The 19,824-nt window shown below is 41.3% G+C and overlaps 1 protein-coding gene across 1 annotated transcript in view; it reads left to right on the top strand.

Moving 5' to 3' along the window:
• fat4 (FAT atypical cadherin 4) overlaps positions 1 to 19,824 on the top strand; it is an 80,383-nt gene that overhangs the window by 55,811 nt on the left and 4,748 nt on the right. Inside the window, exons 7-14 of the mRNA XM_030766006.1 lie at positions 5,764 to 5,944; positions 7,852 to 8,102; positions 8,746 to 13,101; positions 14,473 to 14,577; positions 14,972 to 15,279; positions 17,822 to 17,907; positions 18,630 to 18,809; positions 19,150 to 19,274. Of these exons, the coding sequence (XP_030621866.1) occupies positions 5,764 to 5,944; positions 7,852 to 8,102; positions 8,746 to 13,101; positions 14,473 to 14,577; positions 14,972 to 15,279; positions 17,822 to 17,907; positions 18,630 to 18,809; positions 19,150 to 19,274 (5,592 nt within the window). The remainder of the gene's footprint in view (positions 1 to 5,763; positions 5,945 to 7,851; positions 8,103 to 8,745; positions 13,102 to 14,472; positions 14,578 to 14,971; positions 15,280 to 17,821; positions 17,908 to 18,629; positions 18,810 to 19,149; positions 19,275 to 19,824) is intronic.

Below are 19,824 nucleotides of genomic sequence, written 5' to 3'. Positions count from 1 at the left end.
CAGATACAGTATATAGAGGGATAATACACACACACACACACATACACACACATACACACACACGGGCTAGCCCATCTCTGCTCTTGTGTTTGACTTCTGCATTAGAAGCAGCTTTGTCGCAAAGCAACAGGTTCTCAAAAGGGAAAAATGTCATCTGAGTGAGTGAGCTTTCTGCTAGGTCCTTTTGACTAATGACATGTTTTATTTACATTATCTTTGAATGAAAACACACACACACACACACATACACACACACACACACACACACACACACACAACCTGTTGGCAGTGCATAGAGCACAATGAACCATTTAACATTAAGCTCTGAGCTACAGATGGCTGTCGTATAAATGTACAAGTTCATCCGTCTCCCTAAGTCAGTGTGTTTGTGAGATACAACTTTGATGAACCCCACTGTTTGAACAGGAGGAGTGTTGTCTGTGTGGGTTGTTGAACAATACTTAAGTCAGTAATATTGACCAAAGAGATTATCTGACCTGACCTAGCTCCTAGGTTGGACAGTCACCAGTTACAGCAACAGCAAACCCTGAAACCAATCATAGTACAGAAGCGTTAAACCAGTCGGTGTCCTTATGGTAGAAAGTGAGCTCCCAGTTTTGGAGCTTAAACATTGCAATCTCACATTTTTCTTCCACAAAGCAGTTGCTTTTCTTGTAATTAAACTTAAATTTATCTCAACCCCCTCTGGCTGTGAGTGTGGCACTAGCACCTCTTGGTGAGCTAATGTGATTTAGCTAGTGGTAATGTACACTAATAAGATGCTTAGACAAGCCCATATGTTTATACTAGACAATGCTTTAGAGCAGGAGTTTATGGGAGGCTTATGGAAAGAGCTGTCTGAGTGAATTAACCAATCAGAAGGAGGACAGATGGGGTAACAGTAGTCCAATGAGCTGTCCTAGTTTGTTATTATAGAGCTAAAGCTAAGAAGGGGTGGTATGTCTTTCTATGCTGTTGTTGTCTCTCTCTCTCTCTCTCTCTCTCTCTCTCTCCAACAGATAATAAAGCATATATGTTCTCTGTGCCTCATACTAGCTAAATTCTAAGATTAAGTCCAGTTTAGTCTTCAGTGCCTATATATGACTGTTTGTATTCCAGGATTGCTAGATCAGCCTCAGAACCTATAAGATCTGTACTTTTTCCTCATCGCCCTCCTTTTTTTTTCTTGTTTGCACTCTTACCATCCAATTATGAATCAAGTGCTGAGCAAATAACCGTATGCACTGGCTGAATTACATAGTCTTATTTTTCTACTTTTTCCAATTATTATGGGTAATCATGGAATAATAGACAGATTGACATATGGTTTTAGGTGCCCAGACTGTGTCAACTTGTAAATGGCAGGGACTACATTCAAACTTTAAATGACCTTGTAGATTAACAATAGAACTGTGATCAGTCCAGTCAGTGAGTCTGTTCTAATGATATTTTTCTAAAGTCTAATATTACAACATATGATCCACCCAACTGCGATGGAGTTTATCAACCTGCCGTTAAATCTGGTGCAGAGTTGATGAGGATGAGTTAGATTCTCAACACAACACATCAGCCTGTTGTTCTCCCTTTTGGAGAGAGGAGGGAGCTCAGAATTGACTGGATGATCATTTTGAAGTGCTCCCTCTCTCATCATCCAAAGAAGACTCTTCATATGAGATATACATGCTAGGCACTGGTTATCCTCTTCAAGAAACAAACTTCTCAGAGCATACACACAACACATAAGTTTGAAGTATTAGTTGACATTTTAGGCAAAATAATCAGTGTGAAATCAGTCAGATAGCATACACAGTTTACCTGACGGAGCACTGACCTAGTAAACTCAGATGAAACAGATCGGTGATCATTCTGAAAGCCACATTAGGTCAGACAAACTTGTTTTCCGACATGACCTGACACTGACCCCCAAATCTGATTAGACTAAGGAGTGGAACCATACAGTAGGCATCAGTGTGCGCAAATGAGTGCAGTTCTCATCTGTTTCAGTCACAAAGAGAGAGAGAGGACAAAAGCGTTTTCCTCTCCACACATTAAACCCTAACACATCTGTTGGAGTGTGACAAATAAATTTAAACATGATGCGCAGGTTTTCTCTTGGTGCCATTTCACTGACGTGGAATCTGGCCTCTAAAAGAACACGTCTCTGAAATATTGGGTCGAAGCTAATCAGAGCTGAAGCTTCAGTCATTTTCTCAGCAATCTCTTCAAATACTTCTGGAGTATCACCAGGGAAGTTGAGTGAAATGGGGGGGAAAAAAAAAAAGACCTGTCGTGTGGTTTTGGTATTAAACGAGTGAATAGTGTAAAATGTGTACAGAAGTGCTGGCGGAGCAGAAGTGCTGGGAGGGCAGACTAGTTATGGAAACAATACTCCTTAACCACAGAGCGTTGCAGGCTCCAGTGCTGCCAGTTTTCACCGAGCTACTTTTCCACCAGAGCTCTTTCCGTAGCAATGAGATGATGTCATTTTGTCATTCTGTATTGGGCCCAAGGAGTTTGTTTGCAGCCAAACCTGCACATATTTCTGCCATGCCTCCCCAAATCATTGATCACGTTCAATGGCAGCGTGCACAGTCCTCTTCAGCGAAACCACCAACTTCAAAGGTTGAACACAAAACTCGTGCCAGAGCAAAGAGCTGAAGCTGCAAAGAAATGAAATTACGTCACTGCCATTTTGTTTTCTCTTTCTTTCTTTCTTTCTTTCTTTCTTTCTTTCTTTCTTTCTTTCTTTCTTTCTTTCTGGCAGAATCTATTGTTCTCTCTAAAAGACAATTACGCCCATTTTCCATCCAGTTCTAAGTTTTATTAAGTACATTTTTTTTTTTCAATCAACAAACAAACAAGTTCCAGCTACCACTGATTAACAAGGGTAACAGTAAAGTGCAGTGGTTAAAATGCAGCTCTTGTAAATTGAGGTATGTTCCTTGGCATTACTGTCTGTCTTCCTCACTCATGACACAGCCTCACTATAAACTATAACCTAAAAATCCAATACTTTAACTACAACTGGAAACTCTCGCCTGGCAGATTTCTTTATGAAACCTTGTACTAGCAAGGTTATCCAGTCAAACAGAATAGCAAGACAAAAGCAGCTGATTTTCAAGTATTACAATGATGTGGGAAAAGAACTGCATTAGTTGTCTTGTCAGAATAAAACTCAGGAAACAGAGAGGGAGAGAAGGAGCATGTAACTGTCTTACTGTCTGCTTTGGCTGTCAACAGGAGCTGACATGGAGTGGAATCAAAACCGTATTTGTGCGCGCGTGTGTGTGTGTGTGTGTGTGTTTGTCTCTTTGAGTGCATAGAAGCATATGTAACTGTGTATACTAGGGAGAGGGAGGGGTCACAGGCTTACTCTAGATTAGATTGGGTAACTGTCCGTGCCATAGGACAGCACTGGGGCCTGTGGTCGTGATGGCCGATCAGTGGGGGATGTCAATATGGGTTAAAGGGTCAGACGAGTTCAGGGCATCCTTTATTCACATATGAAGCTACAGAGCCAGAGTGACCTGGCTGTCACCCACTCTGAGTCTGTAAACAGGTTGTGACATAACGTGCCCTCCCAAAAAGTGAAACGTATGGAGCTGGGCCAAAATAATGTAGAAAAAAGAAAACAACCTGACGTTCCAAGGCCGTGCACTTCCGTAATGAATGAAGAAACAATGCCGTGGAGAGGTTCTGCTATGTTTGGACTGCAGGGCTCTGCTTAAGAGGGAGAAAATATTTGTGCTTAAGACGGCTTGGGGTTTGAAAAAAATAATGAAAAGAACACATTGTTTCTCAATGTTCTCGTTAATACTACAATTTCACATATCTATGCCAAATTTTATACATAGAGCAGTTTTATTTCTCTACCCTGGGCTGACATCTTCCATGAATATGGTTAAAAGTTACAAATATTTCTGGACCTGCTCAGTGTCCACTACAATGCAGTCCTGGAGCTGTAGGTCCATGAGAAAGACTTAGACTGGAAAGCATTGGTCAGCGATTGGCAGTTTAGACAGAGGCACAAATCTGACGTCGTGAACTGTTTAATTACAGTAAGAGGATCAGAAGGAGCCAGTAGAGTTTTCAATCTGCTCACATCGCAACCTGAAAAGATGACTCACAACACCTTGGTCACGTTGTAGTGTGTGTGTGTAAGCATGTGTGTATTGAGCAGCTTTCTCTGTATATGTTACCTGATATACCATCCATATTAGATGTTAACCACCTTAGTTTCCTAAAATCAGTTTTGATCAAATGAGTCCTCATGCCCTGTTATGACAGTCATTAAGAGTGGCATGTAGGGTTATATGTTACTGTTATTAATCATTAAGATGGCCAAAAACAAGGTGGTTAAGCATCATATTTTTGTTAAAACATTTAGAATGTTTGTTTCTTTAAAGCATTTGGCTGAGCAAATGGATAACTTTGAGATGGAAGAAAGTAACAAAACATCACGGTATGACTCACCCTGTTAGCTCAGTTTGTGTCTGGTATTTATTTCTGGTAGGGAGCTGTTTACTTTAGTTTTTAGGTGTGTTCATTTATGTACTGTTCAAAAGGGTTTTTTTTTTTTCCCAGGGGATTTTATGTGTACTCAGAAATCAGTTAAGTGGCTTTGCAAATAACAGCTTGCTGTCAGATCAGTGTCATCTATAGGAAATTGCATTAAAAATGAAAACCTTTGATTTAACTGCAGAGATCAGATCCTCAAGATTGACATTCCTTGGACAATTAAAAACACATAACAGTCTACCGTCTCCTGGAGACTTTCCTAATGATGTTTGTGGTACAGTGTTCTTTTATATCTTAAAACAAAGCCTTCACAATATTGTAATCCCATTGTCATTCAAATGAGAAGATAAGATTTAGTTGTGCACTAAGGCTTAAAAACACATGTTATTAATTACTCTAATCCTAAAACGTAGAGAGGGGCCCTCAAGCATTGTAACATTTGCTCTGAACCTCTATAAGATCTCTCTGTTTTTCTCTTTGTACTCCCTCTTTCTATTGCTCACATAATGCTAGTTCCTAGATCCATTTCCTTCAACACAACAGACCATTTTTTTTTTCTTAAAGAGTATTTTTGTTATTAAGTATTTGCTCTACGGTACGCAAGTTCAAGTATTTGATGTTATCAGTGTCTGAATTTATGCGAGGAGCAAATTAATTTTAATCTCAGCAGATGTTTGAATTTTACCCCCTTTTCTGCACTGTGGTGAATGTTCATCTGTTATTGATTTAAAAGTATCCCCAAGACCATGAGAGACTTTTTTTTTTGTCACTTCTTGCCTACGGAAGAAAAAACAGTTAGATTTTTGCTGAAAATAGCACTTTTTCCCTCTCAAATTCCTCGGAATGATTCATAGTGTTGCTTGACTTAAAATAGATACTTGTTCGACATGATTGCATCTCCAATACTTTAAAGCCCTCAGTGATAATGACTATATATAAACATTACTGTGCATTTCAAACATGCAGACCCCTGCTGTGCTCTATTATGGAGATTTTGCTTCATCATTTCAGTCCTTTTTCATAGAGTAGTTTTGGAGATATGGAACATAGTAAGATATTATAACTAGATAGCTGGTAACAGTCAGACGTTGCTGATCAATTGGTAAGGTGAAAATGTCATTTTCATGTAAAGCAGAAAACATATTTTAAGTAGTGAATGTGCATTTGTATGAGTGGTGTGAATTCACAACATCTCTCTCTCTCTCTCTCTCTCTCTCTCTCTCTCTCTCTCTCTCCTGTGAATAGGTTCACCCTCTCTGAGTGGCACAGGCACAGTCATTGTCCTGGTTGATGATGTCAACGATAATATTCCAGTATTCACCTCCTCTGCATTCCATACCACTATTCCTGAAGATGCTCCCACAGGCACAGATGTATTGCTGGTCAACAGTTCTGATGCAGATGTTGGGCTCAATGGCGTGATCAGGTACTGTAGACACACATACACTAAAGGTGTAACGGTTCTGAAATCGAGACCGAACGTCCACGGTCTCGTGTCACAGTTCTGGAACGTCCATGGTATCGTGTCATGGTACTTTTTTATGCTCTGATGGTCAGTCGACCAAAACATTAGCGAATAAAGTGATAATTGACAAGTTACAGTGTGCCCTCTCTTCTACATTTCTGTACGCAGAGCTAAAATTAAAAACTCTGTTTCTTCTCTGATTCCATAACGGAGCCATAACATGGCAATTGAATTAGTGCTTGTTCAATGATGCAGCCTCTCAAGTATGGTGACCGCAAAGTCAGAGCTTGAGGACCCTCCTTCAGGTCTCCTGTTTTTGGAACATTTTGCTTTTCTAGTGAACTACGGTAGCAATCTGCAAAGACAAGTGGTTAAGATGAAAGCTGGGTGCTGGCATTGTTCAGCTGAAATCGGGTATGTTGCTGGCAGTACGCAGCACATGATTACTCATTTGTGACAGCATCATCCAAATGTGAATATCATCGTTACAAGGAAAAAACGGTAGTAGTAGTTGGAGTACAAACTGGAAATTATTGCCAGTTTGCCACTGTTTACAAGTTTGTACAAGTTTTTAAGTTCACAAGCAAATTCACAATAAATGAAAAGAAATTTCATGTTTTGCATGTCTTTTTTCACTGTACCAAAACTGTACCAGACCGTGACTTCAAAACCAAGGTACATACCGAACCGTGACTTTTGCGTACTGTTACACCCCCAACACACACACACACACACACACACACACACACACACACACTCAAAAGCCTATTGATTACACTTTTGCTAGGTGGTTGTTTTCAGTTGTCTGAACCAAAAATAAAATGACCAACAGTTTGCAGCCATTAATGGGACGTAAACTTTCTAGAACTTAATAATGTAAAATACATTCTTTATAAAAAACTTCACTAACTAACCAGACAAATATATGACTCTCATACAACCCCCTTTCCCCTCCTGCTCTTGTGGCCCCCGCTCATCGACCCCCACCCCCCACAGTGGACTGCGGGGAGCACAGGATTGCACCCCACTTTCCCAGAAACATGTTAATGAGGATGTTAATCAACCACGACAGAGCAAGCAGCACCCATCAGGGGTTCTCAGAGGTTCACTGGTCTAATGGACCTCAGAACCACCCTTTATCAGCTATTAGTTTCAGTTCTCACAGCCTGTTAACTTAGGCCTCCTGTCTCTGTACCGGATCTCTGTATGGGCTGTTTGTAGTGGGTGCATGAACTATCATGCTGTTGTTCTCTCGTTGCGTCTACGTTCGCACTTTGTTCTCTAATTTGTCACTCGTTTTTTTGATATGCTTGTCTCTCCAGTGCCTGCAATAAGAGGACATGTGTACATGTTCATGTCAGAGTGAGTTTGTGTCAGTGCATTACTGGGGACTTCTGAAAAACACAATGAAATGGGATACTCTGGGAACTGAGAAATGCAGGCTTTTGCGCAGAGAAAATTCTCAAACACTCAAAATACATTTCAGCGAAACTTTATCTAAGTGGCTTTTCAAAAAATGATACAAAAAGCACAAGAAAAAAACTCAAATGTCCTTTGGAATCATGTAAAATCATGTCCCTTGGTCCAAGAACCAAGACATTGGTCCAAGACATTGTTCCCTGTGGCTTATGACCATCATACTTAGGTTTTCCTTAATTGTGTCTCAGTTGTGTGCTTACATTCATTTTAAGATAGGAGGAATACCACACTGAATTAGTATGAAAACAATGAATGAACATTTACAAATGTACTTGTGAGACTCAGTTGCCTACATTACTACTTTCTTTATCTTATTATTCACAATTTCATGATAAATTATTACTCATGAACCTCTCAGTCTAACAGGTTTCTCATCTTCCCTCCCACAGTTATAGTCTTACAGGTGGTGATGGTCAGTTCTCCATAAATCCAGCTACAGGGCAGATTATCACCAGTGCTCTCCTGGATCGGGAAGCCAGGGGCAACTACCAGCTTCTGGTTGTGGCATCCGATGGAGGGCAGCCACAAGGTCTTTCCAGTTCTGCCACTGTGTCTGTGGTGGTGGCTGATATTAATGATAACCCTCCCCGTTTTCACCATCATCCCTATGTCACCCACATTCCTGCCTCCACGTCAGCAGGTGAGTGCCAGTCTTCTGAGAATTAAAAGAATTTATGCTTGGGGTAGAAGAACAGGTTCTCATCTTCTGATCATTGAAAAAGCTGCAGTCTACTGGACTATCATATTAACCCTAAAAGCTCATTCACATGTACATTTTCATGGAGAGATCAGAGGCCTACTTTTGTTTTAGATTTCCCTCGGACAGAAATACATATGGAGTCAGCATGTCCCTGATTATGGTTCAATCATTCTGCGAAATGCAGAGATGTGTCTCTTGGGTTTCTAATGTTTAATGTCTCAATTATTCTGAACCTGATTACATATATCCTGAGGTACAGCAGAGATTATCACTCTTATGAGGTATGTGTAGATCTAACTTTGAAAAACATGAAAACTCTTTGAGAGGGATTATTGGTCTGAAAGACGAATTTAATCCTGTCTTCACATTTGAATCCTTTCTTTATTTTGGCAATTTTCCAGTAATCTTGCATCACAGGTTGCTCTTCATCTTTGGTTATTCTGAAGTCAAGGGGTTATGGGTCAGAAAAGCAGAATTAGTCTATTGAATCAAGATGACGCCATTGAACACCAGTGAAAATAAATTATTAATAACGTATAGACAATTATTACTAAGTATCTCTATGCTTGTGTTTTTTTTGTAGGCTCTTTGGTCTTTGCTGTTACAGTAACAGATGAGGACGCAGGGTCCAACTCTCAGCTCCACTACTCCCTTGCCGGCCGAAACTCTGAGAAATTCAAGATTGATCCCATTCGTGGCGCCATCACAGCCAATGAAAGACTAACTGGTAGTTCAGAGGTCACCTTCACTGTTAGGGTGAAGGATGGAGGTACCAACCCCAAAACTGACAGCACTACAGTAACAGTCCGCTTTGTGAAAGATGGACTCTTTCCTATCATCAGACTGAAAGAAAAAAGCTTCAGCTTTCCAGAGAGTCAAGCCATAAACACAGTCGTCACCAAAGTAACTGGGTCCTCTTCAAGGGGTGGTTCTTTGTCCTATTACGTTGCTAGTGGAAACTTGGACAATGCTTTTCATGTAGATCAGCTGTCTGGGGAATTATCAATCAAAAAGCCTTTGGACTTTGAGAATATAGAAAAGTATGTGCTGTGGATTGAGGCAAGGGACCAGCATTTCCCTCCATACTCTGCTTATGAGAGACTAGAAATCACAGTGCAAGATGTCAATGACAACAATCCTATCTTTGAGCATGAGCCATTCTACGCTGAGATTCTGGAAAATCTGTCACCTCAGCGTGTGCTCATGGTATCTGCTATCGATCAAGACAGTGGGCCCAATGGGCAGCTCGAATATGCCATCATCGATGGAAACAAGGACAGCAGCTTCAATATTAATCGAGCCACTGGTGAAATCCGTACCACACGACCACTGAACAGGGAGAAAACAGCTCAGTATGCATTAAGAGTGAAAGCTACTGACCGAGGCACCCCACCAAGAAACACAGCTGTAAAAGTCATAATCAGCGTTTTGGATGTGAATGATAATGCCCCAAGATTCTCCAAAATCTTCAGTGCCTCTGTGCCAGAGAATGCACCAGTGGGTTACACTGTGACCCGTGTAACAACCACAGATGAGGATGCTGGAGCCAATGCTGTGAGTCGTTACTCCATCACTGACACCAGTCTGCCTTTCAGTATTGATCCAAGCACAGGGGACATCACAGTCAGCAGACCTCTGAACAGAGAAGACACTGACCATTACATAGCTAAAGTCTCTGCTCATGATTCAGGCTGGACGGTCAGTACAGATGTAACTATATTTGTAACAGATGTAAATGACAACGCTCCCCGATTCAGTCGTCCATCTTACTACCTAGATTATCCTGAGCTGACAGATGTGGGCTCTGTAGTTACTCAGGTATCTGCCACAGATCCTGATGAAGGCTTTAATGGTAAAATTTTCTATTTCATCAGGTCACATTCTGAGTACTTCCGTATAAATTCTAGCTCTGGAGAAATCTATATCAAGCAACAACTCAAGTATCAAAACTCTACAGGGCACAGTAATGTCAACATAAACAGGCACAGTTTCATTGTCACTGCCTCTGACAGAGGGGTCAAGCCACTGATGAGTGAAACCACAGTTATTGTAAACATAGTTGATAGCAATGACAATGCACCCACGTTCGAATCATCCTCATACTTCACTCCTGTCACCAAAAGTGTTAAAGTTGGCACCAAACTCATCAAAGTAATGGCTAGCGATAAGAAAGACTTTGGAGTCAACTCTGAGGTTGAATACTCCATAACTGGAGGCAACAGCTCCAGTAAGTTCCGCCTAGATAAACAAACAGGATGGGTCTCTGTGGCTTCTTCGCTGACATCAGAAACAAATAAAGTGTTCTTAATGGAAATCACTGCAAGAGACAAAGGAAACCCTCCTCTTTCAGATAAAACAGTACTTCGGGTGGCAGTCACAGAGGAAAATCACCACACACCAGAGTTCTCTCAGAGTCAGGTTACAGCCACAGTATCAGAAAGCCTCACAGTTGGCACTGCCATCAGGACCCTTTCAGCCAGGGATAAAGATAAGGATAAACAGATGAATGGACTCATCACGTACAACATAAGCTCAGGTAATGATGATGGCCTGTTTACCATAAACAGTAAAACAGGTGTGTTGTCATTGGCAAAGGCTTTAGACTATGAGAAGAATCAAAAGCATGAACTCAGAGTAACAGCCACTGATGGAGGATGGATTGCTAAAACTAGCTACGTCACAGTTGTGATCCATGTTACTGACGTGAACGACAACCCACCTGTGTTCACTCCTGATGAATACTTTCCAGTTGTGCAAGAGAATGTGCCAAGTGGCACAACTGTTGTAAAAATGAACGCTACAGACAAGGACTCTGGGCCAAACGCTTTGATAGCATATGTCATCCAGTCCTCTGACAGTGACCTTTTTATAATCGACCCAAACACAGGCACCGTCACTACTCAAGGTTTCTTGGATTATGAAGCAAAGCAAGTATACCATCTCACGGTAAAAGCCTTTAATGTGCCAGATGAGGAGCGCTGCAGCTTTGCCAATGTTAACATCCAGTTGAAAGGTGCAAATGAATATGTCCCTCGCTTTGTCTCTAAGCAGTACTACTTTGAGGTTTCTGAGGCTGCACCTAAAGGCACTGTGGTAGGGGAGGTGTTTGCAAGTGATCGGGACCTTGGAGAAGATGGAGTTGTTTATTACTTGATTTTTGGTAGAAGCAGGAGAAAGGGCTTTGGCATTAACAAACTGACAGGACAGATCTATGTCACAGGACCTCTCGATCGAGAAAAAGAAGAAAAGATTTCACTCAAAGTCCTGGCAAAGAATGCTGGAAGCATCAGAGGAGCAGATATTGATGAAGTTTTTGTGAACATCACAGTTCTCGATGCTAATGATCCTCCTGTGTTCACTCAAGAGCTGTATGATGTGCAGGTTAGTGAAGGTCTCGCTCCCGGAGGTTTAGTCACCTTTGTCAGTGCAGCAGATTCTGACTCTGTCCCTAGCTGGAGCAGGTTCACATACTCCATCTATGATGATCATGACAAGAGTGCCTTCTCCATAAACCCCCAGACAGGCCAAATATCTGTGGTGGCTGAGCTTGACAGAGAAACCACACCTGTGTATAATCTGACCTTGCTAGCTATAGATTCTGGATCGCCTTCAGCAACTGGGAGTGCCACACTAATTGTGAATTTAGAGGATATTAATGATAATGGACCCACATTAGTCACTGTCAGTGGGAAGGTGATGGAGAACCAGAGGGCAGGAACGCCTGTCATGACCCTAGACTCTACTGATTCAGACCTAGCTCCAAATCAGGGTCCATTCTCCTACAGTCTCCTTCCTGTTGGCTCCGCATCCAGTTACTTCTCCCTAAGTCCATCTGGAGAGCTTGTTACCAGCCGTGAGATTGACAGAGAGCAGATTAGTGACTTCTACCTCTCCGTTCTCATTAAGGACTCAGGTATTCCCCAAATGTCCTCCACAGGAACAGTGCATGTCAAAGTCAATGACCAGAATGACAACCCATCTGAACCTCGCTCTGTGGAGATATATGTCCATTATTTTGGGAACATGTTCCCTGGTGGAGCCCTTGGTGTTGTGAAACCCCAGGACCCAGATGTACAGGACACTTTCCACTGCTCCCTGACTCCTCCAGCAGCCAGCCTTTTCAGTATCCCTACAGGCACCTGTGAACTTAATTCAAATGCCCGCTCAACAGATGGAACTTTTGACTTAAGCGTACGCAGTAGTGATGGTGTTCACAGTGCTGTCAACAGCAACGTTCGTGTCTTCTTCATTGGGTTTAACAATGCCACCGTGGATAACAGCATACTTATTCATCTCAACACCCAGGGCATCAGGAATTTCCTCACCAACCACTACCTCAGTTTCCTTCGTATTGCTAACTCTCAGCTGGCCGGTTTGGGCACTGGTGTACAGCTCTATGGGGCCTTTGAACTAAACAACCAGACATTTTTGATGGCAGCAGTGAAACGTAGTCATGGACAGTATGTGAATCCAAGTGGTGTAGCCACTTTCTTCCAGAGCATCAAAGAAGTTTTGTACCGCCAGAGCGGTGTTAAAATTGAATCAGTGGACCATGACCCTTGTACTCACAACCCCTGTCAAAATGGAGGGAGCTGCAAAAAGCGTCTCAGTGTTGGACCAGACATGAAGACAGAGGAGAGTGTTCCGGTCATTCTTGTTTCTAATCACCCCCTACAGCCATATGCCTGTAACTGCAGGCCAGGCTATGCTGGTGCGCTATGTGAGACAGACATTGACGAGTGTCTGCCATCCCCCTGTCACAATGGGGGAACCTGCCACAACCTGGTGGGGGGCTTCTCCTGCTCCTGTCCGGAAGGTTTCACTGGAATGGCCTGCGAGAGGGACATCAATGAATGTCTTTCCAACCCCTGCCAGAATGGAGCTCTCTGCCAGAACTATCCTGGTGGCTTCAACTGCCTGTGCAAATCTGGATTTGCAGGTATGATCATGCCGTCTTAGGAGTCATTTAGACTTTACGAGCAACACAACCACAGATGTTCGGCAAAGCACATTTGTACATTTTGCACACAAATCCTGCTGTTTTTAGTCCAACAAAAATATTTGCTTCCAAGCGATTGGAGAAGTGTTGTAACCCAAGCATGCAGGTCCGGCTGCCAAAAACAGTTTGCTGTAAGGGTTACGTGTTGGGGGGTATCAGCTGTAATGCATATCAACTTGTCATGTTTACTTCAATGGAAATGAACGACACAGAGTTGGTCCTAATAACCATTAATCGAGTCAACCCTTACTGCACTAGTATCAAATTTCATTTCTATCATTTGCCACAGCAAGCTTTTGTCTTTAATATATACATTAAAAACCCCTGTGAATCAATAATGTCTTATTTGTCTCTTGACAGTTTAGGTTTAATGTTTCTTTTAAAGAGGGGATTTCATAAAGGTTGTATTATGTTGTCGAATATTATGAAAATGCAGTCTAATTAGATCAGATTTCTCAGAGTTAGTGCAGTGCAAAGTAAACTCCTCCATAAATTGGTGCGGCACTCCGTCAATAATGTAATAAATAGAGTCATATAAGTCTCTATAAAGGGAGTAAGCACGAATAAGCATTTGTGATAACATTAGTTAGAATCAGCTCTGTTTAGTCAGCTGGTGGCTGTAGTTTTTGGAAATCACTCCCCAGATGGACCAGCAACAGACGGTTTAGCTCAGCCTGGAGGCTTTGAGTCATTAATGTCCTTTTTATTTTGACCATAACAAATGACCACAAGCGTTTGCATTCTGTTCTGAAATAAACGGCCCTCCTGAAGAATTGTACCTATTGACTTACAGTAGTTTGCATGCCCTCCTCGTGAACTGCCTTCTTCCTGTTTTTTGCTGGCCTGGCGGTGGTGGAATTCACATCCCTTAAGCTATTTGTCCTCTGGTGCAGAAATGTAGAGTGACTACAAAAAAGAGAGTTAATGCCAGATTAAGTGTGTGCATGACTTACATCGTGTCTACCACACTGTTTCATTCACCATTCCCTTTTTTTTTTTTCAAATCATGTTTTCGTTGTGTGACTACTCCTTTATTGGTCCCTGAGAATCAGTCTGTGTGGAGAATATATGTAGAGTTTAGGCTACCATGTATTCCTTTTCACACATGATCGCTGAGAAACTTCATTGTGTTTACAAGGTGCATGTCTCCTTGTGTTGTTTTGGCTGGGGATGATAAACCACTCCAGTGACAGAGGCCGATGGGAAAAAGCCCCAGTGGTTTCTGGGAGCTCATACAAGAACAGTACATTACCATTTGCTTGTGTCATCCTCACCTCATTTGTTTTCATTTGCGTTGCTTTATGAACCCAGGCAAAACCTGTGATTCCATCATCAATTACTGTGAGTGTAACCCCTGTTTTAATGGAGGTTCCTGCCAGAACAGAGTGGAAGGCTATTACTGTCATTGTCCGTTTGGTAAGTAATAACTCCAGGGAAACTCCAGGTGTCTGACCTGTTTTTAGACCCAACACTGTCGTGCTTGCCAGTATGTTGAACAACGATATAGTGGAAGAAAAACTCATCTCAGCGGAGAAAAAAAAATAGATATCTCTTTAAAATGATATTATAGAGTGTTTTGTGTTCATTTATCGCTTATTTTCAACTTTTTGGGGAAGCATTTTTGTTTTGTGCTAATATATTTTGCATGTGGATACAACACAAACATATATTTCAACATTGTGTTGAATTGTTTTCAGGTTGTTTTATTGATATAAAGAATGGCCATCATAGTATATCTGTTCTAATAGAAGAACAAGTTGAGAAATAAAGAACAATGTAAAATTGTTCTCATGCACACATTTCTTTCCAGGTGTTTTTGGGAAGCATTGTGAGCTGAATAGCTATGGCTTTGAGGAACTATCCTACATGGAGTTTCCAAGTCTGGATCCCAACAACAACTATATCTACATCAAGTTTGCCACTTTGAAAAGCAATGCTCTACTCTTGTATAACCATGACAATCAGACTGGGGACAAGGCAGAGTTCCTGGCACTAGAGATTTTCGAGGGGCGGATGCGTTTCTCCTTCAACTTGGGCAGTGGGACTTATAAACTAATGACTATGATAAAGGTCTCTGATGGACAGTTCCACACGGTCATAGCAAGGAGAGCAGGCATGGTGAGTTATGTGTTTTTGTAGATGTTTGGATGGTTTTGTTATTGAATGCTCTACTCAGACTTATGAATGTACAGCTGATTTTGTAATTTGAATTGAAAATTACTTTGTGACTGTGTTGGCTTTGAAATGTAGAGGGAAGTAAGGTGAACTTCACAAACATATTGTAGTCTGCTACTGGGAGCAGAATCCAACCATTTGCTTCATTTGCACTGTGAGTGAAGAACCAAGATATGTTGATTAACCTGACCAAACCAGTCATTTCAGCTGACAATTTGAAAAGTTCACAATTATATTCAACCACTCCATGTTTATCGTTTTTGTGATTTATAACCTTCTGTTTAAATGAACTGCTCAAAATACCTCACAATTTGCCTGGAATCCGTGCTCCTTTTTTTTTTTCTTTCTTCTTCTTTTTTTTGCCATGTTCCATGCCAGTGTTTAGGTGAAGAAAAAAAATTCTTCCTTGTCAGAAATTTTATAATGTTAGTCTGAGGCTGGTGCTGAGATCTGTCGTTGCCGACGTGAGCTTAGGGAGCTCAGAGGAAGCTGGTAAAATCGTTAAATTGTCAGCTCTGAGACAGAGCAGAGTGACAGTTTGGAAAGGAACACAGCATATCTAGGGAATTGCAACTCTGCCCCACCATACCACAAATATTATGTGTAGGCTGAGAAATAGCCATGTGTTAAGGTTTTTGGCCCAGATTAACATATGAGAGAAAAGCACTCATTGCATGGTGCCTGAAGTGCCAAGTCCCTGAGGCAGTGTAAAGGGAACCTGATCATTGTGTTTTGAGAAGGTGATGTGGGTCATTTAGGTGGTCCTGAGAATTTTTTTTTTTTTTTTTTTTTTTTTTTGTCGGCCTGCTTCAATTTTGAGCAGATGTTAAAGCCATATACAGGCTTCACATTTCCCCATAGTGAGGATTTTACTTAGGAATTCAGTGATGCTCTTGTTTACTGAGTTGTGTGTCCTAGATTGCCATATGGTCAACTCTCTTGTTTTTATGGCAGCAACAAGGATTTTTTTTGTTTGTTTGTTTGTTTGTTTGTTTTTACATTTAAGTACAAACAGAAATGAATGGACCATTAGGGTTATAATGCTGCTCATAACTAACACTGAGGATACTCTGTTGCATTACTGCCATAGATACCATTCCAGAGACTCTACTCCTAAGTAAAAGTGTTGAACACTGCACTGCACTGATGGACACTGCAGTGACCGTGAGCCCACGCCCTAAATTGCTGCACTCAAGCTTTGTTTTTTTAGACTGTATCCTGTAACAAATCCTTGGATTTTTGAGGGTGTAAACATGCACCCAGCTGCCCCATGTTTAAAGAGGAATGTCATGGGCATCCAAACCTCTGCTGCTTTGCATTAAATCAAGTTGCAACATTACTAATTCAAAGCGTTTATATTCTTCACCAAATGTTAACTAAACAAAAAACATGCTTCTGGTCTTTTGTCACAAGAACACAGCATTTGATATTAATTTCACTCAGGCATTTTTTGCAATAAATGCTTTGCAGTTGTGTAAGACACTTGACAGTGTATGTACTCCGCGGGTAAACCTTGTGCTTTGATCTGGAAACAGGCATTAATAAAGTGCCCATATGGGTAAGCCATGCTGCAGTTCCACTGTAGTGGTGAACTTGAAACAGTAGAGGACAAATGAGTCCTGTTTCCATTGTTGGTTTCTTGTTTTTTAATAAGTGCAGTTCCCTTGTTAAAGTGAAGCGTCTGTATTAATAATTAGTGCTGGGAATTTGAGCCACATGCTTTTGGATGGTTGGTGTTCACGCTTTGCATTGGCTGTACTACAGTATGTTTACCCAGAGCTCTCTGAAAGTGGAGTGCGGTGCCTTGGTTTTTCAACACCTTTGCGCTGTTTCCATGTCTCTTGCCACCTATTTTTTTCTCTCCCCTTGGCTAAGCCTCATAAACCACACAAACAGTGCGGACTCAATAGCAGCGAGGAACAACGAGTTAAGAAAGACTCTGCGTGTTGTTGTTACTCCAAACTCAAACACATCATTCATGACATTACCAGTCTCTCTTAAGTGGGTTTTTACTGGCACTAATTCTAACTGTGACTGAGATTATTTATTTAACATTCTTTACATAACAATCAGCACTGTTTAGTACAATTAATTTTGTCATTATTTATGTTTTTCATGGCTCTCACAAGACTTAGTCCTCGTAACTTCAGTTGAATGTTCCTGTTTTCATCTCTTATAACAATGACTATATTTATCCTAATTTGCTTATTTTTAATACATTATTAAAATTTGTAATTATAAAATATTTGGAAAATATTTTTGCATATTTATTTATGCTCTGATTGAAAAGGGTTTTTTTTGTTACGTGGGTTACAGAACAGTGCTATGCTTTGTGTGTATTTTAATCTTTTGTTGGAGATCTGTGTGTGTGTGTGTGTGTGCGTGCTTGTGTGTGTGTGTATGTATACACACGTGTTTGGGTGTGCATGTGTGTATGGGTAGCATAACATAACTTGTTCTGAATCTCTTTATTCTTTTCCTTGAGGCTGCCTCTCTGACGGTAGACCTGTGTGGGGATGAGCAGGAGCCAGGATACTGTGCTGTCAGCAATGTGGCGGTGCACACTGACTGGTAAGAGCTCTAAACACGCACACACACACACACGTCATAGACACCAAAAGTAACACAATCAAATCACTCAGGATTCATCACCCATCAGGGATTATTTTACTGTTCATTACAGTAAGAACAAAGGAAAGGGCAACATTTTGTCGATATTCGAGTCCCATTAATAACAGTAGAAATGGTTGTAATTTGCAGGAACTTCATCACTTTCCATTAGTAATATAAAATCACAAAAATCACTCAGCTGCTGATTCTTGGCTGTTCTAGTGCAAGTGTTACATGGATGACATTCCACGTAATCAAAAATCCTGTGGTTGTTTGTGAGATTTTGTTGTGTTTCTGAATCTGAGGAGAGAGTTCACAGTGAAGGGTTAAGAGTCTCGTAAGGGAGTACTCTAGTTTACATGAGCTTTCCTACTGATGATGGATGTCGGCCTGGCTGACGTTTATTTGTATAGTGAGTCTGTGTGTTACAATCAGAGGCACTGACCCCTGTTTTCTGTCTCTCCATCTTTTTCTCTCATTCGTGTTCTCTCTCTCTCTCTCTCTCTCTCTCTCTCTCTCTCTCTCTCTCTCTCTCTCTCTCTCTCTCACTAACACAACTTCTCCAACTTTGTCTCTCTCTCACTCACACAACTTCTCCAACTTTGTCTCTCTCACACACATGAAAACCTGTTTTCTTCTTCTCCCTTTTACCCTCTCTCCCCCTCTGTTTTTCTCCTTCTCAGGATTCTGGATGTACAGCCTAACCGTCTTTCTGTTGGAGGTGTAAGGTCTATTGAGCCATTGCTCCATCGTAGGGGTCAGGTGGCCACTCATGACTTTGTGGGCTGCATCATGGAATTTGCTGTCAATGGCCGTCCTCTGGAACCCTCTCAAGCCCTGGCATCTCATGGAATCCTCGACAGGTATGTTTGTTCCACAACACACACACACGTTTGTCACATGAGACCCCATTCTTCCTTCCCTGTACCCCTGTGACCTCCTGTAAATCTTTAGGTGAGTCTCGCCACATGAATAGCGGAACAGACACATACTATAACCAAGCCAATTTTTTTTGTTCCTGTGGCAAAAGAATGGATTTTTTATGTTCTTTTAATATCTGAATAATAGCAAGGACAGGTCTTTTAATATGCTAATGGTGTTTGGCTCTTTTTTGTGTTTGTGGCATTTGGACTCATCTGCTGCTTACATTTTTGAATGCCCTTTGACTGGCATGACCCGCTGTGCGTCCTGGTCTGGTTACAGATGCCCGAGACAGGAAGGCGCCTGCACTGCCAACCCCTGCCGACATGGAGGCACCTGCGTGGACCACTGGTCTTGGCAGCAGTGCCAGTGTGTGGATGGCTTTACTGGGAAGCACTGCGAGAAATGTAAGTGTTGATGACTGAGTCAGATTCATTCTAGGATTCACTATGGCACAAGATGGTATGTAGGGTAAACTTGCCCTTAGTCAGGCTTTCCGTGATTACAGTGAGAAATATGTTTAGTAAGAGAGGTTAAAGTTAAATGTACAGTGATCTAAAAGTGTTTCATTATATCCTCTGTACACGATTATGGCAAGGTTTGTCTACATCTGTATGTTGTAGCCAGCAGAAGGACATTATCACATGTGCCCTTCAGAATACTTTGTGATCATAAAATGCTGTCAAAGTTCAATTTTTTAAGGATTCACAACTTTAAGTCAAAATAAAAATAGTTAAACCAAAACGGCATGTAAAATTTTTGCACAAAACATTGGAGAGAGGGAACAGTGCTTTGTAAAACATGACTGTCCTCCAAAAACCTGGGAAATGTTACCTCTATTTGGAATTTATCTATCAGAGTGAGCTGAAATTGTTTAAAAGCTTGATCACCCTTTCAAACAGTAAATACTTTTGCAGGGTTTTTGTAAGCACTGTAATTCATGTTTCATTGAACCCA

Source organism: Chanos chanos, chromosome 2 (assembly GCF_902362185.1).
Source record: "Chanos chanos chromosome 2, fChaCha1.1, whole genome shotgun sequence".
NCBI lineage: Eukaryota > Metazoa > Chordata > Actinopteri > Gonorynchiformes > Chanidae > Chanos > Chanos chanos.
This window is presented reverse-complemented; position numbering and strand designations above follow the sequence as displayed.